This window comes from Salvelinus fontinalis, chromosome 21 (assembly GCF_029448725.1).
Source record: "Salvelinus fontinalis isolate EN_2023a chromosome 21, ASM2944872v1, whole genome shotgun sequence".
NCBI classification, from domain to species: domain Eukaryota; kingdom Metazoa; phylum Chordata; class Actinopteri; order Salmoniformes; family Salmonidae; genus Salvelinus; species Salvelinus fontinalis.
The window spans coordinates 8,709,089-8,733,753 of record NC_074685.1 but is presented as its reverse complement, the minus strand read 5'-3'; the positions used below and the strand labels follow the sequence as shown (position 1 = coordinate 8,733,753).

General features: G+C 45.9%; 1 protein-coding gene across 1 annotated transcript in view; it reads right to left on the bottom strand.

Moving 5' to 3' along the window:
- The window catches only part of LOC129818119 (laminin subunit gamma-3-like), a gene marked incomplete in the record, with an annotated part of 223,721 nt that overhangs the window by 28,703 nt on the left and 170,353 nt on the right, over positions 1–24,665 (bottom strand). The window contains 6 exon segments of the mRNA XM_055873714.1: positions 1,552–1,747; positions 5,823–6,001; positions 7,642–7,784; positions 13,297–13,450; positions 19,259–19,504; positions 20,072–20,260. Of these exon segments, the coding sequence (XP_055729689.1) occupies positions 1,552–1,747; positions 5,823–6,001; positions 7,642–7,784; positions 13,297–13,450; positions 19,259–19,504; positions 20,072–20,260 (1,107 nt within the window).

Below are 24,665 nucleotides of genomic sequence, written 5' to 3'. Positions count from 1 at the left end.
AGTGTCACCAGCAAAGCACCACCACACAATCACACCTCCTCCTCCATGCTTCACGGTGGGAACCACACATGCGGAGATCATCCGTTCACCTACTCTGCGTCTCACAAAGACACAGTGTTTGGAACACAAAATCTCAAATTTGGATTCATCAGACGAAATGACAGATTTCCACCAGTCTAATGTCCAATGCTCGTGTTTCTTGGCCCAAGCAAGTCTCTTCTTCTTATTGGTGTCCTTTAGTAGTGGTCTCTCTGCAGCAATTGGACCATGAAGGCCTGATTCACGCAGTCTCCTCTGAACAGTTGATGTTGAGATGAGTCTGTTACTTGAACTCTGTAAAGCATTTATTTGGCCTGCAATCTGAGGTGCAGTTAACTCTAATGAACTTATCCTCTGCAGCAGAGGTAATTCATGAGAGCCTGTTTCATCTCAGCGCTTGATGGTTTTTGCGACTACACTTGAAGAAACTTTCAAAGTTCTTGAAATGTTCTGCATTGACTGACCATCATGTCACGAAGAAATGGACTGTCATTTCTCTTTGCTTATTTCAGCTGTTCTTGCCATAATATGGACTTGGTCTTTTACCAAATAGAGCTATCTTCTGTATACCACCCCTACCGTGTCACAAAACAACTGATTGGCTCAAACACATTAAGAAGAAAATTAATTCCACAAATTAACTTGTAACTAGGCACACCTGTTAATATAAATACATTCCAGGCGACGACCTCATGATGCTGGTTGAGAGAAAGCTAAAAGTGTGCAAAGCTGTCATCAAGGCAAAGGGTGGCTACTTTGAAGAATCTCAAATATCAAATATATTTTGATTTGTTTAACACTTTTTTGGTTACTACAGAGCAGTGTAGCCTTTTTAGCAATGTGGCGGTGTACCAGCTTGCTGTGGAGAGCGGTCGGACAGGCATAATCCCTTAGAGTTCTCATCATAATGAAGAAGAGGGATTCAAAATTCGCTAGCTGCATGTCTGTCATACAAACAGGGATTAAGATGGTCACACACAGTTCTGCCTGCCTGCTATGAACTGTATTGTTGGAATTTAGCCTCCATTCGGTCTATGTCAACGAGCCTGTAAGCCTTTTATGGTACTTTTTCCCCTCTGCTCATAAGATAATGAGAAAGTCAGCATGTGTGGAGAGAAGATTGTAAGGCTGGTTGACTCCTGATTCATGCTGATTCTGTCTCTTTCCATCCCATTATGTTTGGTTTTATCATTATATTGTTGTGTTACATCTTTAACAATGTCAGGCTGAACAGAGTCAGCTAGGCATGGACAGTCATTCCGGGTGCAGCTCGGTGTCCGCTATTCTAGGTATTCTAGACAGTGTAGTATGGGATAGCGTGATGGTATTGTTATCTACAGTATGAGCTAGGCCATGTGTCAGGTATAATGGCCAAATAGGAGCACAGTGGTAAACAGCATTGGCAGTCAGATTTCTGCTGATATGTCCTGACTGGTTGAATGAAAAGGTCAAACTGTTAGAATGTTTTCTGATTGGTCGTGTGGAATGAGTGGGTGGCTGATGATTGGTTACCTTGGATAGCCAGGAAGTCCTCCAGCGCATTGGGCAGGCTGTCCTCCCCCTGATGCCCACGCTCGTGATGCTGTCGCTCGTGAAGCTGTCGCATGTGATACTCGCGCACATGATGGTGGTGTCCGTAGCCACTCCGGCAGTCGAAGCGTTCTAGGAGATTCTCCAAATCCTGCAACCGAGCCTTCAGCCTCCCTGCCTGTATAGGAAAACACCAGAACAGCAGACAATGGAGGATTTGTGGGAGAGATTGTCAATGATAAAAAATATATAAAGCCAGGCCTCTGTGATTAAACACATTACTGGCTGGGGTGCCAATCACTCTCAGAGTAGGCAATTAGCAGGCTCAAACTGTGTGTGAGTGTGTGTGTGTGTCGCTGCTAAGCACTAGCAGGTGAGCAGGTTGGTGGAGATGGCACTCCTAAAAATGAGTGGCACAGCAGTCTAAGGCACTGCATCTCAGTGCAAGAGGTGTCACTACAGTCCCTGGTTTGAATCCAGCCTGTATCACATCCGGCCGTGATTGGGAGCCACATAGGGTGGTGCACAATTTGCCCACTGTTGTCTGGGTTTGGCCGGGGTAGGATGTCATTGTAAATAAGAATTTGTTCTTAACTGACTTGCCAAGTTAAATAAAGGTTAATTTACAAAAATGATAATACCCTTTCATTTATTCACTGCAGCCCCCCATAGGTAAAATCACAGTTCTTATACTAGGCCAAGTACCACAATTAGGCTACTCAAAATATAAGACAATAGTGTATCTTGTGTTTTAAATACTCCTTCCAGGAACATAGGAACATACAGCACAAGCGAGGAAAGGAGAGGATTTCTTCCTGTTTCTTTACTGTCCCTCTATCTCTCTCCACCCCCTTTTTTTCTCTGCTGTCTGTAGAAGGGATGAAGGTGTGCAGAAAGCCAGCGGTCAGAGAGAGAAAGAGATGAGAGAGAAAACACAAACTACTTTAGCAAGAACAAGGATACTTTACAGAAACTACACAATTCTGCTATTAGCTTTGCCTGCAGAGAGCAGCCACTGTATAGAGTGTGGAACATACTGTATGAGACATGTATTTGGTGCTAATCTCTGGAGACATGAGAAAGAAACTGGATCATTAAAGCAACTGTCTGCTTTCCAAATGGCACCCTGTTCCCTATATAGTGCAGTGCACTACTTTTCACCAGGGCCCATAGGGGCACTATATAGGGAATAGGGTGCCATTTGGGATACAGTTCAGCGTCTATTTTTATAGCTGTTTTTGTATCAGTGACTTCACATTGACTTCAGTCTGATTTATTATTTATCTTGGTTTTTGAAAAGAGGACAGATGGCCACCATTGTTAGATTACAAACACACCCTTGGGTAGGAGTTTGAATAGACTTACTAATTGTTGTTTTGGAGCTAATTTTATTATGCAATGGCGATGGGTCAATAACAACAGCGGGGGGGGGTTTAAGGGACCTCGTATGTGTGAAATGTTTTTATGGGTTTTATAGTAAAGACATTTAGAGTAATTTAACTGTGGCAGTGAGCAAGGGGAGGGGTTTCAAATACTCTCATGAGTGCCAGGTAGGTAAGACCTTTAACTATGATGGCTGTGCCCTAAGCAACACGCAGGGGAGCGGGTCGAGAGCTTCGAGTTGCTCGTTCCTCCTCCAAATCACTAAGGATTTAAAATGGTCCACACACGCACAGACATGAAGAAGGTGTGACAGTGCCTCTTACCCCTCTAGTTACTGCCCTTGTTATCATGGAGGTGCTTTCCTTGAGCATGATATGCCGGCATAGGGGTGGAGGGGCAAGATCATGCAGGATCTTAAAGACATGGCTTGCATCTACATACTGCTTAAAGCTATCCAGACTGAATAAATTAAGTTTGTGGATGATGTAGTAGGCCTGATTACCAACAATGACGGATCAGCCTACAGGGAGGAGGTGAGGGCCCTGGAGGAGTGGTGCCAGGAAAATAACCTCTCCCTCAACGTCAACAAAATGAAGGAGCTGATCGTGGACTTCAGGGAACAGCAGAGGGAGAACGCCCCTATTCACATCGACAGGGCTGTAGTGGAGAAGGTGAAAAGCTTCAAGTTCCTTGGCGTACATATGACTGACAATCTGAAATGGTGCACCCACACAGACAGTTTGGTGAAGAACCTCAGGAGGCTGAAGAAATTTGGCTTGGACCCTAAGACCCTCACAAACTTTTACAGATGCACAATTGAGAGCATCCTGTCGGGCTATATTACTGCCTGGTACGGCAACTGCACCACCTGTAACCGCAGGGCTCTCCAGAGGGTGGTGCGGCCTGCACAACACATCACCGGGGGGACACTGCCTGCCTTCCAGGACATCTACAGCACCCGATGTCACGGGAAGGCCAAAAAGATCATCAAGGACATCAACCACCCGAGCCACTGCCTGTTCACCCCATTACCATCCAGAAGGCGAGGGCATCAAAGCTGGGAAAGAGACTGAGAAACAGCTTCTATCTCAAGGCCTTCAGATTGTTAAATAGCCATCACTAGCCGGCTCCCACCCGGTTACTCAACCCTGCACCTTAGAGGCTGCTGCCCTATATACATAGACATGGAATCACTGGTCACTTTAATAATGGAACCCTAATCACTTTAATAATGTTTACATACTGCTTTACTCATCTCATATGTATATACTGTATTCTATTCTACTGTATTTTAGTCAATGCCACTCCGACATTGCTCGTCCTAATATTTAGATATTTTGTAATTCCATTATTTTACTTTTAGACTTGTGTGTATTGTTGTGATTTGTTAGATACTACTGCACTGTTGGAGCTAGGAACACAAGCATTTCGCTACACCCGCAGTAACATCTGCTAAATATGTGTATGTGACCAATACAATTTGATTAGAATTTGATTTGAACTGCTTCGTTTGTTTTCAAAAATCTTAAGTGTTTATTTGTGAAGTGATTAAATTGGTTTCAGAATAGAAATGGCAACAGCACCAACCTCGATTGCATGGCGCGACAGAGGGTGTTGCGGACAGCCCAGTACATCACTGGGGCCGAGCTACCTGCCATCCAGGACCTCTATATCAGGTGGTGAGAAAGGAAGGCCCGGAAAATCATGAAAGACTCCAGCCATCCAAGCCAAATACTGTTCTCTCTGCTCCGCATGGCAAGCGGCACCGGTGCATCAGGCTCTGACACCAACAGGCTCCTGAACAGCTTCTATCCCCAACCCATAATACTGCTAAACAGCTAACAAAATGGCTACACTGACTATCTGAGTTAACCCTTGTATTTATTTTAAAGATGGCTAGTCAACATACCCCTATACATACTGTATCTACCTCTATCACTTCAGTATCCCTGCAAATTGTAAATATGGTATTGGAACTGACCGTGTATATAGCTTTTACTTTCTTGTGTTATTATACATTTTTATTTCTCGTGTGTTTTTGTTTTATCATATTTTATTTTTTAGTGCTATATTGATATTGATTACTGCTTAGTTAGAGCTTGCAAGAAAGGCATTTCCCTGTACTTGGGCACGTGACATCAAAACCTGAAACAAACTGAGCCTGCATGCCACAGAGAGGCCCAGATAGCACTTGCAGCTAGTGTGGGAGAAACAACCAGAAGGAGAATTGGTGATTTCGGAGGGGGTTAGACTACTAAGCTTGAGTGGCAGGTTTGATGAGAGGGGCGGCCAGATGAACAGGGTGGGATGACTTGAAAGCGTGCATTCAGATTCACAGATTCTATTTCCAGTATTGATTGAGATATATTCCTGTACGATGATATGGCCTCTTAGTGGATTAAAGCCTCATGTGTCTCATCTTAGTAGCACCCTCTAGTAGCTCATAGCCTCCTGTCTGATCCTAGTTTTGTGAAATCAAAACATTATGTGCTGAGCCCAGCTGTTATCTTACTACTTATTTTGGCTAATAAATACTAATGATTTGAAAATTCAGTGTTTGTGCGTATTTACCCATGCAACATAACTGTAACAATTTACTAACTTTAAATGTGGCATGAACACAACCAGTCATGATGTTTTCATCGGATTGTCAAACAAATCACTTTAAAAAGCAAGTTACCTTCGCACTTTCATCCAAAATAACTCCAGCATCCGAACAGTGCACTGTAACTATCTGACCACAGAATGCATCCGAGCGAGCAAAACAGAACCCCTCTTTCTTACTATACATGTATCTGATGCTTTCTGGTCAAAAAGAGTATATCAGACAGACAGAGAGAGAGAAAGACAGACAGGAGCAACACTTTTACCTGCTCCTTGACTAGCCCATAGCAGACGGGGCACTCCTCACACTGGTGTGTGGCTCTGTTGTGGAAGTAGTTGAGCTCACATTGATCACACTTGTACCCCACGAAGCCCTGGCGGCAGGAACAGGTGCCGTTGGTGTGGCACTGCATGGAGCTGGAACCCATTGGGTCGCAATTACAGGCTGAGAGGAACAGGGGGAGACAGGGGTGGAGAGAGGGACAGGGGGAGACAGGGGTGGAGAGAGGGACAGGGGAGGCAGGGGTGGAGAGAGGGACAAGGGGAGGCAGGGGTGGAGAGAGGGACAGGGGGAGGCAGGGATGGAGAGAGGGACAAGGGGAGGCAGGGGTGGAGAGAGGGACAGGGGGAGGCAGGGGTGGAGAGAGGGACAGGGGGAGGCAGGGGTGGAGAGAGGGACAGGGGGAGGCAGGGGTGGAGAGAGGGACAGGGGGAGGCAGGGGTGGAGAGAGGGACAGGGGGAGGCAGGGGTGGAGAGAGGGACAAGGGGAGGCAGGGGTGGAGAGAGGGACAGGGGGAGGCAGGGGTGGAGAGAGGGACAGAGGGTGGCAGTGGAAGAGAGGGACAGGGGGAGGCAGGGGTGGAGAGAGGGACAGGGTGAGGCAGGGGTGGAGAGAGGGACAAGGGGAGGCAGGGGTGGAGAGAGGGACAGGGGGAGGCAGGGGTGGAGAGAGGGACAGGGTGAGGCAGTGGAAGAGAGGGACAGGGGGAGGCAGGGGTGGAGAGAGGGACAGGGGGAGGCAGGGGTGGAGAGAGGGACAAGGGGAGGCAGGGGTGGAGAGAGGGACAGGGGGAGGCAGGGGTGGAGAGAGGGACAGAGGGTGGCAGTGGAAGAGAGGGACAGGGGGAGGCAGGGGTGGAGAGAGGGACAGGGTGAGGCAGGGGTGGAGAGAGGGACAAGGGGAGGCAGGGGTGGAGAGAGGGACAGGGGGAGGCAGGGGTGGAGAGAGGGACAGGGTGAGGCAGTGGAAGAGAGGGACAGGGGGAGGCAGGGGTGGAGAGAGGGACAGGGGGAGGCAGGGGTGGAGAGAGGGACAGGGGGAGGCAGGGGTGGAGAGAGGGACAGGGAGAGGCAGGGGTGGAGAGAGGGACAGGGTGAGGCAGTGGAAGAGAGGGACAGGGGGAGGCAGGGGTGGAGAGAGGGACAGGGGGAGGCAGGGGTGGAGAGAGGGACAGGGTGAGGCAGTGGAAGAGAGGGACAGGGGCAGGCAGGGGTGGAGAGAGGGATATGGGGAGGCAGGGGTGGAGAGAGGGACAGGGGAGGCAGGGGTGTAGAGAGGGACAGGGGGAGGCAGGGGTGGAGAGAGGGACAGGGGGAGGCAGGGGTGGAGAGAGGGACAGGGGGAGGCAGGGGTGGAGAGAGGGACAAGGGGATGCAGGGGTGGAGAGAGGGACAAGGGGAGGCAGGGGTGGAGAGAGGGACAGGGGGAGGCAGGGGTGGAGAGAGGGACAGGGGGAGGCAGGGGTGGAGAGAGTGACAGGGGGAGGCAGGGGTGGAGAGAGGGACAATCGGATGCAGGGGTAAAGAGAGGGACAAGGGGAGGCAGGGGTGGAGAGAGGGACAGGGGGAGGCAGGGGTGGAGAGAGGGACAGGGAGAGGCAGGGGTGGAGTTAGGGACAACGAGAGGCAGGGGTGGAGAGAGGGACAAGGGGAAGAATTAGAATTAGACATTGCATGTGTGCGTGTTACATTTTTAACTTCTTATTGTTATCAGAATGACTTGTTTTACCACCTGTTTTGATATGTCTTAGTGTTTGCACATAAGGACTTCTAGCCCCAATCACACTACAGGCTACTGTAGCTACCTCTGCAGCCCCGTGAGGAGAAACCAAAGAAGCCCATACGACATGTGCTGCACAGCCGCCCCTCCACTCCCAGCCGACACACACACTGGCCTGTGATTTGGTGGCAAGCCATGGAAGATGAGCCAATGGGGTTACAGGTGCACCTAAGAAACGTAGAACGTCATTGACATAACACTTACGAATGAAAGGAAACAGAACCACTGCATTTCTAAGTATGGAACCATAGATATATAATAATTACTATTCTAATTAAGCAATAAGGCCCAAGAGGGTGTTGTATATGGTCAATATACCACGGCTAAGGTCTGTTCTTAGACACGACACAACCCCTGAGGTGCCTTATTGCTATTATAAACTGGTTACCAACATAATTAGAGCAGTAAAAATAAATGTTTTGTCATATCCCTGGTATACGTTCTGATATATACGTGCATCAAAGCCGGGACCAAGAGACTGAAAAACAGCTTAGATCTCAAGGCCATCAGACTGTTAAACAGCCATTACTAACATAGAGAGGCTGCTGCCAACATACAGACTAAAACCACTGGCCACTTTAAAACTTATTCTCAATAGGGGGTGCTATTTGCACTTTGTAATAATTTCGTTTCCAAATTAAACTGCCTCGTACTCAATTCTTGCTCGTACAATATGCATATTATTATTACCATTGGATAGAAAATACTCTCTAGTTTCTAAAACCGTTTGAATTATATCTGTGAGTGAAACAGAACTCGAGTTAGAACATTTTTCCTATGAGGATGTGAGAATGCATAAATCTTCTTGCTGTTCTGAGATCTGTTTATAAATCTGCCTGTCTTCTATTGGTTGAGATGCACTGCATACGTCTTCCCCTGGGTGTCAGCGAATAGTGAGAGTTGAAATGGGGTTGCTAGGCAGAACTGAAAGCTTATAAAAGACCTCGGAACAAAGTGTCCGGCCATTTTTCACTTCGCTCTGGAGCAGGGAGGACATCTGGCTGTGGCTCTAGAACGCTCTGGTTATAGGCCTTTAGATATATCCGGTCATGTTTTTATTCGTTATAGGTGTTAAAGACATCATAAGGTAGTTAATTTAAACCGACTTATAGCAGTTTATATCAGTTTATTGCGATTTTCTGGAATTTCTTAGTCACGTGCTTTCACGAGTTGGACACCTCTCCTGCACATAGATAGCGTTAGCTGCTATTTCTACAGGAGAAGAGGACATCTTTCAATCAAAAGACGATTGTTCTGGAGAAAGGACACCTTGCCCAAGATTCTGATGGAAGCTTGTCAAATAGTAAGAAGTCTTTATGCTGTTAATTCGTATTTATGTTGACAAATGTTAAACAATAATTCCGCCATGAATTTAGGTGCGGTCTCGCTTTAGCGCACGCTGTATGCGCAGTAACGTTAATTTTAAAAATCTAACACAGCGGTTGCATTAAGAACTAATGTATCTTTCATTTGCTGTCCAACCTGTATTTTTTAGTCAAGTTTATGAATAGTTTTCAATTAGATTAGGTGCCTCTCCAAGATGGCGCCGGACAGATTGCTTGAAGTTTGACCACTACTCACATTGTATAACCACGATTTGGGCCGCTACATATGCACATTTTCGAACAAACCCTACATACATTGTGTAATATGATGTTACAGGACTGTCATCTGAAGAAGTTTATGAAGGTTAGTCAAATTATATATCTTTTGCTTGCTTGTAACCGTTGCTGCTGGTAAATGGTGTTGTGTTTCTGGCTATTGTGGTAAGCTAATATAATGCTATATTGTGTTTTCGCTGTAAAACACTTAAAAAATCTGAAATATTGGCTGGATTCACAAGATGTTTGTCTTTCATTTGCTGTACGCTGTGTATTTTTCAGAAATGTTTTATGATGAGTATTTAGGTAATTCACGTTGCTCTCTGTAGTTATTCTAGTCGCTTTGGTGAGAGTTGTGATGGTGGCTGCAATGGTAAACTATGATTTATACCTGAAATATGCACATTTTTCTAACAAAACATATTTATTGTATAGCATATGTTATCAGACTGTCATCTGATGAAGTTGTTTCTTGGTTAGTGGCTATTTATATCTTTATTTGGTCGAATTTGTGATAGCTACTGATGCAGTAAAAAAATGGTGGAGTAAAAAAAGTGGTGTCTTTTGCTAACGTGGTTAGCTAATAGATTTACATATTGTGTCTTCCCTGTAAAACATTTTAAAAATCAGAAATGATGGCTGGATTCACAAGATGTGTATCTTTCATCTGGTGTCTTGGACTTAAGATTTAATGATATTTAGATGCTAGTATTTACTTGTGACGCTATGCTAGGCTATGCTAGTCAGCTTTTTTACTGATGGGGGTGCTCCCGGATCCGGGTTTGGGAGGAATTAGAGGTTAATAAATTGATTTAATAATGGTATCACTAGTCACTTTAAATAATGCCACTTTAATAATGTTTACATATCCTATTGTAAAGGTTGTCAATGTAGTTCTCCTCCTCAGACGAGGAGGAGCATGGATCGGACCAAGATGCGGAGTAGGAGGTATTCATGTTTTAATGGCAAACCAACAAACACTACAAATTAACAAAACAACAAACGTGACTAACCTGCAACAGTCCTGTGTGGCCCAAACGCTGACACAAGAACAAACACCCACAAACCACCAGTGAAACCCTGGCTGCCTTAGTATGACTCTCAGAGACAAACGACACACACCTGTCTCTGATTGAGAATCATACCAGGCCGAACACAAAACCCCACATAGAAATAGAAACCTAGACTAACCCACCCAATTCACGCCCTGACCAACTAAAACAAATACATAACAAAGGAAAAACAGGTCAGGAACGTGACAGAACCCCCCCCTTAAGGTGCGAACTCCGGGCACACCAGCACAAAGTCTAGGGGAGGGTCTGGGTGGGCGTCTGTCCACGGTGGCGGCTCTGGCGCTGGTCGTGGTCCCCACCCCACCATAGTCAACCCCGTGGCCTCCTCCCAATATTCACCCTCCATGTCAATCCCGCTATTCCAAAAGGCAGTAACAGACTGAGGGGTAGCAGTTGACTGAGGGGCAGCACCAGGATAAGGGGCAGCACCAGGATAAGGGGCAGCACCAGGATAAGGGGCAGCTCATGACTGGAGGGCAGCTCATGACTGGAGGGCAGCTCATGACTGGAGGGCAGCTCATGACTGGAGGGCAGCTCATGACTGGCTGGCGGATCTGGCTGCTCCTGACTGGCTGGCGGATCTGGCAGCTCCTGACTGGCTGGCGGATCTGGCAGCTCCTGACTGGCTGGCGTCTCTGGCAGCTCCTGACTGGCTGGCGTCTCTGGCAGCTCCTGACTGGCTGGCGTCTCTGGCAGCTCCTGACTGGCTGGCGTCTCTGGCAGCTCCTGACTGGCTGGCGTCTCTGGCAGCTCCTGACTGGCTGGCGTCTCTGGCAGCTCCTGACTGGCTGGCGTCTCTGGCAGCTCCTGACTGGCTGGCGTCTCTGGCAGCTCCTGACTGGCTGGCGTCTCTGGCAGCTCCTGACTGGCGTCTCTGGCAGCTCCTGACTGGCTGGCGTCTCTGGCAGCTCCTGACTGGCTGACGGCTCTAGCGGCTCCGGGCAGACGGACGGCTCAGACGGCGCTGGGCAGACGGACGGCTCAGACGGTGCTGGGCAGACGGACGGCTCAGACGGCGCTGGGCAGACGGACGGCTCAGACGGCGCTGGGCAGACGGACGGCTCAGACGGCGCTGGGCAGACGGATGGCTCAGACGGCGCTGGGCAGACGGATGGCTCAGACGGCGCTGGGCAGACGGATGGCTCAGACGGCGCTGGGCAGACGGATGGCTCAGACGGCGCTGGGCAGACGGATGGCTCAGACGGCGCTGGGCAGACGGATGGCTCAGACGGCGCTGGGCAGACGGATGGCTCAGATGGTGCTGGGCAGGCAGGCAGTTCAGACGGCGCTGGACAGACGAGCAGTGCAGGCGGCGTTGGGCAGACGGCCGACTCTGACCTGCTGAGGCGCACAGTAGGCCTGGTGCGTGGTACCGGAACTGGAGGTACCGGGCTGAGGGCACGCACCTCAGGGCGAGTGCAGGGAGGAGGAACAGGGCTCTGGTGATGCACTGGAAGCCTGGTGCGTGGTGTAGGCACTGGTGGTACTGGGCTGGGGCGGGAAGGTGGCGCCGGATATATCGGACCGTGAAGGAGGACACGCGCTCTTGAGCACCGAGCCTCTCCAACCTTACCAGGTTGAATGGTCCCCGTAGCCCTGCCAGTGCGGCGAGGTGGAATAGCCCGCACTGGGCTATGCAGGCGAACCAGGGACACCACCTGTAAGGCTGGTGCCATGTACGCCGGCCCGAGGAGACGTACTGGAGGCCAGATACGTTGGGCCGGCTTCATGACATCCCGCTCGATGCCCAACCTAGCCCTCCCAGTGCGGCAAGGTGGAATAGCCCGCACTGGGCTAAGCACGCGTACTGGGGACACCGTGCGCTTTACCGCATAACACGGTGTCTGACCAGTACGACGCCCTCTCACTCCAGGGTAAGCCCGGGGAGTTGGCTCAGGTATCCAACCCGGCTTCGCCACACTCCCCTTTAGCCACCCCCCCCCCCCCAAGAAATTTTTGGGTGAGCCTCTCGGGTTTCCAGCCGCTCTGCCTTGCCTTAGCCTCATACAACCTCCTCTCCGCTTTCGCTGCCTCCAGCTCCGCTTTGGGGCGGCGACACTCCACTGGCTCTGCCCAGGGTCCTTTACCGTCTAGGATCTCCTCCCAAGTCCATTCCTCTTTTCCCCATTGCTGTTGTTCTCTCCGTCCTTCTCCAATCCGCTTGGTCCTGGTTTGGTGGGTGTTCCTGTAAAGGTTGTCAATGTAGTTCTCCTCCTCAGACGAGGAGGAGCATGGATCGGACCAAGATGCGGAGTAGGAGGTATTCATGATTTAATGGCAAACCAACAAAACACTACAAATGAACAAAACAACAAACGTGACTAACCTGCAACAGTCCTGTGTGGCCCAAACGCTGACACAAGAACAAACACCCACAAACCACCAGTGAAACCCTGGCTGCCTTAGTATGACTCTCAATCAGAGACAAACGACACACACCTGTCTCTGATTGAGAATCATACCAGGCCGAACACAAAACCCCACATAGAAATAGAAACCTAGACTAACCCACCCAATTCACGCCCTGACCAACTAAAACAAATACATAACAAAGGAAAAACAGGTCAGGAACGTGACACCTATATTACTCATCTCATATGTATATACTGTATTTTACACCATCTATTGCATCTTGCATATGCCGCTCGGCCATCGCGCATCCATATTAATTAATGTACATATTCTGATTCCATCCCTTTACATTGTGTGTGTATATAAGGTAGTCGTTGTGAATTTGTTAGATATTACTGCAATGTCAAAACTAGAAGCACAAGCATTTCACTACACTCGCATTAACATCTGCTAACCATGTGTATGTGACCAATAAAATTAGATTTGATTTGCTATACCACAGCTGTCAGCCAATCAGCATTCAGGGCTCGAACCACCCAGTTTATCATTAATAATAATGACTTATTCTATTTCTATGATCAGAACCAATTTTAGAGTCAGAATGACAATAGAACCATGTAGAAGATTCCAGAATCGCTTTAAGATTTCCTGTACCTCTCACAGCCTACTCCAGACTGCAGGTTGAAGAAGCCCACCTCACACTGACCACAGTCTCGCCCGGTCACATGACTAAGGCACAGACAACTTCCTGTCTGGGGGTCACAGTCCTCCAACGACCCAGAAGTCCCTGCAGGACTGCAGCCGCAGCCTGGGAGAAGACACAACCACACGTCAACATCATGTCAAACACACAAAAAACACATAACACATAACCTCACATCAAATACTGTATCAAAAAGTATAGTAGCCTAAACGGGCAAAAGCGTTATCAAAACAGAACACAGATCCAACAAAGTATGCAAAAGGTACACGTCATATACATCATCCAAACAGTTCACTTAACATAGTGTCACAAATTAAGTCAACCACTGAAGCTTATTCTTCTATCAATGTTGTGGCAATTGTATATTTCCCGCCCTCTGTCCATTCACTATCTGCTATTCATTCACTCAATCTTCTATTCCTTCGCTCTATCCTTCACTCTATCGTCTAGACAGGGTTAAATTAAAAAACCCTATCTCTCTGTAGGCCGTGTCCTGTCTGCCCTGCGTGCCTGGCTTTGTGTTATCTAGGACAGTGCAGAGACAGAGGAGACCATCTACTGTACATGTACATCGTACTTCAATCAATCAATCAATCACCTAACCAAACCTACATGAATATATTGCCTCAATCAATCACCCCAACTACACTGACTCTGTACCGGTACTCCTTGTATATAGCCTGTATAAAGCCTCATTATTGTTATTTTATTGTGTTACTATTTTCTTTTCATCCATTTGCAAATGTTCTTACTTTTTAAGTGCATCGTTGGGAAAGGGCTCGTAAGTAAGCATTTCACGGTAAAGTATACAACTGTTGTAATCGGCGCATGTGACCAATAAAATTAGATTTTATTTGAATGACTGAGCAGAGCAGACACAGGTTGCGTCCCAACTCGCACACTGCACAAAAAAATACATGTTTTATTGTCACATGGACCGGATAGGTGCCGTAAAATGTGTTGTTTTACAGGGTCAGCCATGTTATTAACACTGCACCCCTGGAGGAAATTAGGGTTAAGGTCCTTGCTCATAGGGCAAATCGACAGATTTCATCTTGTCAGCTCGGGTACTCAAACCAGCGACCTTTCAGTTTCAGGCCCAACACAATAACCACTAAACTACCTGCCGCCCTAAAGGATCTATGGGCCCAGGTCAAAAGTAGTGCACTATATATGGAATAGGGTGCCATTTGGGATGCAGGATACAGTAGATGACAGAGGGAGAGGGTCACAAGTCTCCCTGACTCTTACTGTCTCCTTCCACACACACGCACACACACACACGCACACACACGCACACACACGCACACACACACACGCACACACACGCACACACACACAGGCACACACACAGGAAAATATGGCTGCCCCACAGACACCCCACAGATACTGTATTCAGGGGTGAAAGTAGATACTACGGGTAGCCATTTGATTAGCAGTCTTATGGATTTGGGATATAAGCTGTGCAGGAGCCTTTTGGTCTCAGACTTGGCGCTCCAGTACCACTTGATGTGATGTAGCAGAGAGAACGGACTGTGACTTGGTTTACTGGAGTCTTTGACAGTTGTTAGGGGCTTCCTCTGACACCGCCTGGTATAGAGGTCCTGGATGACAGGGAGCTCGACCCCAGTGATGTACGGGGCCGTATGCACTACCCTCTGTAGCGCCTTGCGGTCAGGCACCAAGCAGTTGCCATACCAAGCGGTGTTGCAGCAAGTCAAGATGCTCTCAATGGTGTAGCTGTAGATCTTTTTGAGGATCTGAGGGCCCATGATACATCTTTTCAGCCTCCTGAGGGGGAAGACGTGTTGTCGTGCCCTCTTCACGACTGTGTTGGTTCATGGGGTTGTAGATGGAACATCTCTGTTGTTATAGGTTACTGGTGGACACAGACATCTCAGAACATATCTGTTGCTATAGGCTACTGGGGGACACAGACATCTCAGAACATCTCTGTTGCTATAGGCTACTGGGGGACACAGACATCTCAGAACATCTCTGTTGCTATAGGCTAATGGGGGACACAGACATCTCAGAACATCTCTGTTGCTATAGGCTACTGGGGAACACAGACATCTCAGAACATCTCTGTTGCTATAGGCTAATGGGGGACACAGACATCTCAGAATATATCTCTCTCTACATTTGTGTATGTTCCTTCTCTTCCTCTTTCTCCCTGTACCTCGGTGTCTCTATTTCTCTTTCTCTCTATTTACCACACTCTTTTTCTTTCTTTCTATCTCAATCTGTACCTCTCTCTTTCTTTCTCTATGTCTCGCTCTCATAACCCTACTCTACTCGCTCTCATGTTTATCAGGATAAAACTTGGATAAAACTACCCATGTGAGAGACGCAGACTCGGTCTCAACTTTTAAGTCTTTACTGAAGACTCATCTCTTCAGTGGGTCATATGATTGAGTGTAGTCTGGCCCAGGAGTGTGAAGGTGAACGGAAAGGCTCTGGAGCAACGAACCGCCCTTGCTGTCTCTGCCTGGCCGGTTCCCCTCTTTCCACTGGGATTCTCTGCCTCTAACCCTATTACAGGGGCTGAGTCACTGGCTTACTGGTGCTCTTTCATGCCGTCCCTAGGAGGGGTGCGTCACTTGAGTGGGTTGAGTCACTGACGTGATCTTCCTGTTTGGGTTGGCGCCCCCCCTTGGGTTGTGCCGTGGCGGAGATCTTTGTGGGCTATACTCAGCCTTGTCTCAGGATGGTAAGTTGGTGGTTGAAGATATCCCTCTAGTGGTGTGGGGGCTGTGCTTTGGCAAAGTGGGTGGGGTTATATCCTTCCTGTTTGGCTCTGTCCGGGGGTATCATCGGATGGGGCCACAGTGTCTCCTGACCCCCACTGTCTCAGCCTCCAGTATTTATGCAGTAGTTTATGTGTCGGGGGGCTAGGGTCAGTTTGTTATATCTGGAGTACTTCTCCTGTCTTATCCGGTGTCCTGTGTGAATTTAAGTATGCTCTTTCTAATTCTCTCTTTCTTTCTCTCTCTCGGAGGACCTGAGCCCTAGGACCATGCCTCAGGACTACCTGGCATGATGACTCCTTGCTGTCCCCAGTCCACCTGGCCGATGCTGCTGCTCCAGTTTCAACTGTTCTGCCTGCGGCTACGGAACTCTGACCTGTTCACCGGACGTGCTACCTGTCCCAGACCTGCTGTTTTCAACTCTCTAGAGACCGCAGGAGCGGTAGAGATACTCTTAATGATCGGCTATGAAAAGCCAACTGACATTTACTCCTGAGGTGCTGCACCCTCGACAACTACTGTGATTATTATTATTTGACCATGCTGGTCATTTATGAACATTTGAACATCTTGGCCATGTTCTGTAATAATCTCCACCCGGCACAGCCAGAAGAGGACTGGCCACCCCTCATAGCCTAGTTCCTCTCTAGGTTTCTTCCTAGGTTTTGGCCTTTTTAGGGAGTTTTTCCTAGCCACCGTGCTTCTACACCTGCATTGCTTGCTGTTTGGGGTTTTAGGCTGGGTTTCTGTACAGCACTTTGAGATATCAGCTGATGTACGAAGAGCTTTATAAATACATTTGATTTGATAAGAAAATGTACTCTTTCTACTAACAAAATACTGTAGTTGGAAGGTCAACTGATCAGGGCAGACTGCTCTCTGCATCTTTCCCAGAACCCCTTTTAAGTGACACCATTACCTTATACAGATGAATTAAGATACAGAATCTGTAGGTCTATGACTTCTATTCAGTCTAAGAGAGCCTGTAAAACGAAATGTTCTGCCACTTTACAACCACTCCAACGCCACTTCAGTCCCTGTGGAGTTCCTAATGGCACTTTTAACCAGACTCTTTTACTCCACCTGAAATCTTTTGGAAATAAAAGCAATGTTGAGGAAATCTTATTTGACTCATAAAAGGATACATATATGATAGCTGATATATATAAGACCATGCAGAAAGACTCTCCAACTGATAATCTCTTAGAAAAAAATATAAACTCTTGGAATCAAGAATTCAAAATAATTGATTATAGGCACAAGATCGAGGGAGTGTTGGAACAAAAGTAATGAAATGACCGTTAAGGAAAATGTACACTTAATCCAGTATAAAATAATGTATAGAATGTACAAGAGACTAAATTCACATGTTCTACAGCACAACGGCAGAGTCATGTGTAAAGTATAAAACTAAGAAGGACCCAATAATTCATGCCTTCTGGGAGTGCTATAAAGTACAAAAGTTATGGGCGGAGTTAGAAAGCTGGCTGTCAGAAATTTTACGATGTAAGTTTACTTTTAATCCGTCTATCTGCATATTTCAAGACATGGAATATGAGGGTGAGGTGACCATACTTTTCTCGTCAATGATTTTGAAAACTTAAAAACTTAAAAACTACTTAAAACTAGAAACCAAATGCTCCTCCATCACTACAACAGTGGATGAATTAAATATATTATTATTGAAATATTGAAAAGGTCTGGGCTACAGAGAAAAATAGAACAGTACAATTTGACACCATATGGCATAGAGTGCTACAAGCACTGGAATGTTCCAGGGATGAAGGATGAGGGGGAGTGTGGTTGTGAGATATACATGATGTGTATGGTTGTGGTGGGAACATGTGGGTCTGAACAGGTGTGATGTCATTGATTTTTGTAGAAATGTGTGTTTGTATGTTTATGTATGGTTGTTATTGTTTGTACAAATTTGTACCAAAAAAATGACTCCTTTCCTAATTATTATTTTCCTGAGCATTCCATCCGTCTGCTATCAAGAATCTTTAGACTCTTTAGAATTGTGAGAATTGCTGAAATCCAGTTGACATATCAGTAAGAGGAAAGCACTTTCAAAACCCTCAAAAAAAGCTCGTTATGAAGGCACACTGACACCCACACATAAAGGACAAGTACACCAATACACAAACACACAATATAACACATGCACTAACACACTTTGAAATGTACAGACTCACACATTCAGATACATGTCACCATATTTCTAATGCATTCTTCATTTAAAATCTCTTCGATGTAAAGTCCCCTGTTTAGGGGACCTGCGTGGTTCTGGTACCTGTTCCAACCAACATTTTAGCTTAGAAAACGATCTGTGGACACTGTAGATCGAAATGGCTTCTCACAGACACAGGAATATGTCTCTTCTGCCTGTACGAAGCAGGGATGTCCCTCCTACCTTTTAATTCACTCTTCCGACTGTCCATCAACTCCTGGCTGAACCCTACATCACAGCCACTGGAACGCTTACATCATAACGCAGCAGGAGAGTGGTTTCGTCACGGTAGCAGATTCGGAGATCGATTTATAGCCAGTAATCTAAAATGATTAATAGATTTTAAACCCCCCATTTTTTGTTGTTGTCATAGACAGACGAGATTAATATGGGGCGTGTTCTTAACGAGTTCAGGAAGCTAAACTTCTGTGAGATGTTCACAGCGATGGGGCAGATGTTTTGATCAAGAGAGACCTTTACAAAATACTGGATGTACGTTTTCTCTGACTAAATATAGAAATATGTATTTTACAGTTATAAGGAAGGTGAAATCTTATACTTATTTGTTTGAGTAATTTCAAGCCTTATTCTTACAGTTTTGTTGAATAGGAAATACATTATATAACATTTTTAATATTTTAATATTTTATCATATTTGTACTGTGTACTTGAGCGTGTGTTCTCAAAAGTGACTACACCTACACTATTCTTTACCCCAAAGGTGAGATTTGAACCTTTCTTGGAGTCTGGATCATTAGTAGTTATTGTTAATGGCCCTCTCATGATAAATAATTACTTTTGGGGATTATGTAGATTACATTTTCGATTACATTTAGTTACATTTAAGATGTAAAATTGTATATTTCCCCTTAATTAAAAATCTGCAACTCTAACCCAACCCTATATACACCCTTCCCAAGTTTCCACACTCACGTTTGCACTTCTGGGCCAAGGTGCGGTCCAGGGCGTCCCCATAGTAACCTTGTCGGCAGCGTTGGCAATGTTCTCCCTCGGTGTGTCTAAGGCACTTCAGGCAACGGCCCGTCATGTGATCACACACGCCCAGCGCGTTGGGGTCCACATTATCGTTACAGTCGCACTTCTCACACGGTTGAACCGGCCCTGACCGGCCCAGGGGGTCGCCGTGGAAACTGTCCTCGCACATCTCACATCTGATGCCTGTGGAGAGAAGGTGTGTGTATATGTGTGTGTATATGTGTGTTTGTGTGTGTCGGGGGGTGACAGGTGACAGGTTTTTTGATAGGTGAGTTATGAATGATGTTGGGCTGGAGGGTTTGGGGGCCATTTTCATTTCAACCTAAATCAATATCTGGTAATGGAATTCTGGAAATGAATGAATGGCCCAAACCAGACAAAGGAATATGGACATTTTAATTCAAACACTGTGCTCTACATGATAGGATCATGACTAATTTTATCAAGACAGTGAGGACACCAGTACAGGTTTTATTAAAAATCTGTCAGCCAATTTGTGGAAATCTGCTTCACTGAGCAAGCAATGAACTAAATGGCTGTGTCCTAAAAGACACCCTATTCCCTACATATTGCTCTACTTTAGAATAGAGCCCAAGCTCTGGTCAAAAGTAGTGCACTATGTAGGAAATAGTTTGTAATTTGGGATGCAGCCCAGTTTAACCCTGGTGAGGTCTGCTCATCATGGGAAAATGGAATGGTTTGTTCCCATTATCCGACATCTACCAGTCATGTAATATGATCTCAGCTCACCCCTCTGTCCTGAAGGGCAGTTGGTACAGACCACCTCCCCCGTCTCTGTCATTTGAGCACAGTTGGTACGGTCCGGGCAGGGGCAAGGTCTGCAGTCATTGGGCGTGCCAATCAACGCGTTACCATAGTAACCGTCCAGACAACGCTCGCAGGTTGGTCCTGTGGTGAAGTCAATACACACACACACACCTGGAGTAGAGAGAGGAGCAGATGCAGTTACAACACACACACCTGGACTAGAGAGAGGAGAGGAGGCATTTACAACACACACACCTGGACTAGAGAGAGGAGAGGAGGCATTTACAACACACACACCTGGACTAGAGAGAGGAGAGGAGGCATTTACAACACACACACCTGGACTAGAGAGAGGAGAGGAGGCATTTACAACACACACACCTGGACTAGAGAGAGGAGAGGAGGCATTTACAACACACACACCTGGACTAGAGAGAGGAGAGGAGGCATTTACAACACACACACACACGTAGATAGATATGTAAAGTGTGTCTTACAGGACCATCATATCGGCTCTCAATAGCAGGCACACTCACACACAGTCGCAAACACACGCACTCAAACACACGCACTCAAACACACGCACTCAAACACACGCACTCAAACACACACACGCACGCACGCACGCACGCACGCACGCACGCACGCACGCACGCACGCACGCACGCACGCACACACACACACACACACACACACACACACACACACACACACACACACACACACACACACACACACACACACAAAGGAGGATGGATGCTGTAACGATTTTCTCCTCTGACAGATCCAGGCCACAGTGAGTGTAGTTTCTCTAGCCACCAGTAGAGTGCGCCGTGTGGCTGTGTCTCTAACCAGCCACCATACATGTACTATAGCTCTTCACACAGCCACAGCAGAATGGAAGAGGAATAAGAGGAAACACTCAATACTGAAACCCAGACCTCCACCGCAAAGAGAGCTAGCGAGCAGAAAGAACTGGTCTAAATTCAACCTGACTTGTAATTGCTTTGGGAAATACAAGAGCTGGCTTCAGACAGAAAGACTTTCAAGATGTAAATTAATTTCCCCCAAGTGAATGAGATAATCATATTTATTATGTCCCAAAAACAAACTGTTAAATGCATATGTCTTCTAAAGCCTCAGGGAAAATAACTTTTGGGCTGTATGTAGCTCCAGCTCTTCACATCTAGTTAACTTTTTGTAATCACAATTAATCGCATGGTCTGAAATCGTTTGAATAAAAATTGAAAACATCCAATATCCAGGCCGTATCACAACTGGACGTGATTGGGAGTCCCATAGGGCGGCGCACAATTGGCCCAAAGTCATCCGGGTTTGGCCGGTGTAGTCCGTCATTGTAAATACGAATTTGTTCTTAACTGACTTGCCTAGTTAAATAAAGGTTTATTTAAAAAATAATCTATACAACTAAAAACAACAATGTGATATCAAACAAGCAGACATTGAGGTTAAAGTTGATAAAGCTACATGTGCTTAATCAACTTCCTTGATTTTGCTTACCGTTACTTTGGACAAAATCAAGACATCAATATTATTGTAACGCTTTTTGTAAAAAAAATCTTAAATTACAGCTCAATTTGAGCAAATTCAGAATTTGCGAAATAAAAGCAAATCCTGCGATTAACTCAATTACAGTTTTTTTTTATTGTTTGACAGTCCTAAGAATAACATCTGGTTTCCATGGAAACCCTCATCGTGTGGAATTAATCACTTTTGACCACTTAAATAGTTTTTCTCTCTGTCTTTAAATATAGAAAATAAACTATTTGCTGGGAAATTAGCCACCGACACTTAATTGTTGAATATGCTCTTTGGTCATTACGTTGGAGAAACACAGTTGGAAGAATTAACACTCTGCAAACCCTAACATAAGTTTTTTTTTTAAACTAAGCCTACAATTCATCAAACTTCACTTCACTAATGTTGCAATTAGTGTCACGTCCTGACCTTAGTTCCTTTTTTATGTCTCTATTTTGGTTTGGTCAGGGCGTGAGTTGGGGTGGGCATTCTATGTTTTGTTCTATGTTTTCTGTTTCTATGTGTTTGGCCTGGTATGGTTCCCAATCAGAGGCAGCTGTCTATTGTTGTCTCTGATTGAGAACCATACTTAGGTAGCCTTTTCCCACCTGGTGTTTGTGGGTAGTTGTTTCCTGTTTTGTGTTGTGTCACCTTTCAGGACTTTTTCGGTTTTCGTTGTTTCACTGTTGTTATTTTGTATTTAGTGTTCAGGTATAATAAATTAACATGGACACGTACCACGCTGCGTTTTGGTCCGATATTTCCTGTTCATCAGATGAAGAATATCGTTACAATTAGGGACAGTTGGACATTTACTTGGGGTGCTGGTCCAACTCAAGGTGCAATAAAGAAAATGTACCTCCCTCCCAAACATTAAACATATTTTTACATAACACTTCCATTGTTCTGTAGAAAAGATTGCACACCCTCCCCATCATATAATGAACAGTAAATAATGTTTCAGACCACAAATAACAATAGCTGTGTTTATAAAATGTGGATATCGACTTTGCCACTTTTGTGGCACTGTTGTTTTGTTCCGATCCACAGTTCTGACTAGCATAATAATAAAGTACTGGTTTACACTGTTCCTTTCTGGTTCTTTTTTTACCTCTGAGATCAACATAGTTTTTACATTTAACTCATTAAATTACTCCACCAATCAGTGGGCTCTGGTCAAAAGTAGTGCACCACATAGAACATAGGGTGTTGTTTGGGCCATAGCTTATTAGGTCTTCACTGAGGTGGCTAACACTAATGCTTGACATCCAAGCATGTAATGCCAGTCATTCAATATAATAGGCTAGCTAATAAAACATAGTGCTTGTTCATCATAACACAAAGAGTTGAGGGTTATTGAATCACACTAAGAACTGATTGTGGGTCTGTGTCTATGTCAAATGAGCCATAATAGACTTAATGGTCACAAAGTGCTGACAGACAGTACTGACTGTGAAGATGATTGAGCACAGTTCAGTTACTGAGGCTCTTCCTGCATGGGTCTGGACTAGTGTTACTGTTGTTTTTAGTTCATTGCTTCTTCTGTAAACGGACCTGTTCTGCTCTGATACCAATTACATCAGCTGTTACTGCATATTTTAAGATCAATTTATACTCACCATTGCCAAAGTCATTAATCATCATAATCATCATCATCCTCCTCATGCTCACCATCACCATCGTCACCATCATCATCTTCAACATCATTGCTTCATTACATTCATGTAAAGTCTAAGTTCAGCACGTACTGGAGCTAATTTACAATGAACTTCCCCTCCACTATTGAATTGAAAAAGGAATCTGGAGAGACAGCCTAGCTCACCCCAGCTCTGATCTACCCAGCTCTACTTAACTACCCAGCTCTACTCTAATCTACCAAGCTCTACTCTAATCTACCAAGCTCTACTCTGATCTACCCAGCTCTACTCTGATCCACCCAGCTCTACTCTGATCTACCCAGCTCTAATCTAATCTACCCAGCTCTACTCTAATCTACCCAGCTCTACTCTAATCTACCCAGCTCTACTCTAATCTACCCTGCTCTACTCTAATCTACCCTGCTCTACTCTAATCTACCCTGCTCTACTCTAATCTACCCTGCTCTACTCTAATCTACCCTGCTCTACTCTAATCTACCCAGCTCTACTCTGATCTACCCAGCTCTACTCTGATCTACCCAGCTCTACTCTAATCTACCCAGCTCTACTCTAATCTACCCAGCTCTACTCTAATCTACCCAGCTCTACTCTGATCTACCCAGCTCTACTCTGATCTACCCAGCTCTACTCTGATCTACCCAGCTCTACTCTAATCTACCCAGCTCTACTCTGATCTACTCAGCTCTACTCTGATCTACTCTGATCTACTCAGCTCTACTCTGATCTACCCAGCTCTACACTAATCTACCCAGCTCTACTCTAATCTACCCAGCTCTACTCTAATCTACCCAGCTCTACTCTGATCTAACCAGCTCTACTCTGATCTACTCAGCTCTACTCTGATCTACTCAGCTCTACTCTGATCTACTCAGCTCTACTCTAATCTACCCAGCTCTACTCTGATCTAACCAGCTCTACTCTGATCTAACCAGCTCTACTCTGATCTAACCAGCTCTACTCTGATCTACTCAGCTCTACTCTAATCTACTCAGCTCTACTCTAATCTACTCAGCTCTACTCTGATCTACTCAGCTCTACTCTGATCTACTCATCTCTACTCTGATCTACTCAGCTCTACTCTGATCTACTCTGCTCTACTCTGATCTACTCAGCTCTACTCTGATATACTCAGCTCTACTCTGATCTACTCAGCTCTACTCTGATCTACTCAGCTCTACTCTGATCTACTCAGCTCTACTCTGATCTACTCAGCTCTACTCTGATCTACTCAGCTCTACTCTGATCTACTCAGCTCTACTCAGCTCTACTCTGATCTCCTCAGCTCTACTCAGCTCTACTCTGATCTACTCAGCTCTACTCTGATCTACTCAGCTCTACTCTGATCAAACCAGCTCCACTATAATCTACCCAGCTATACT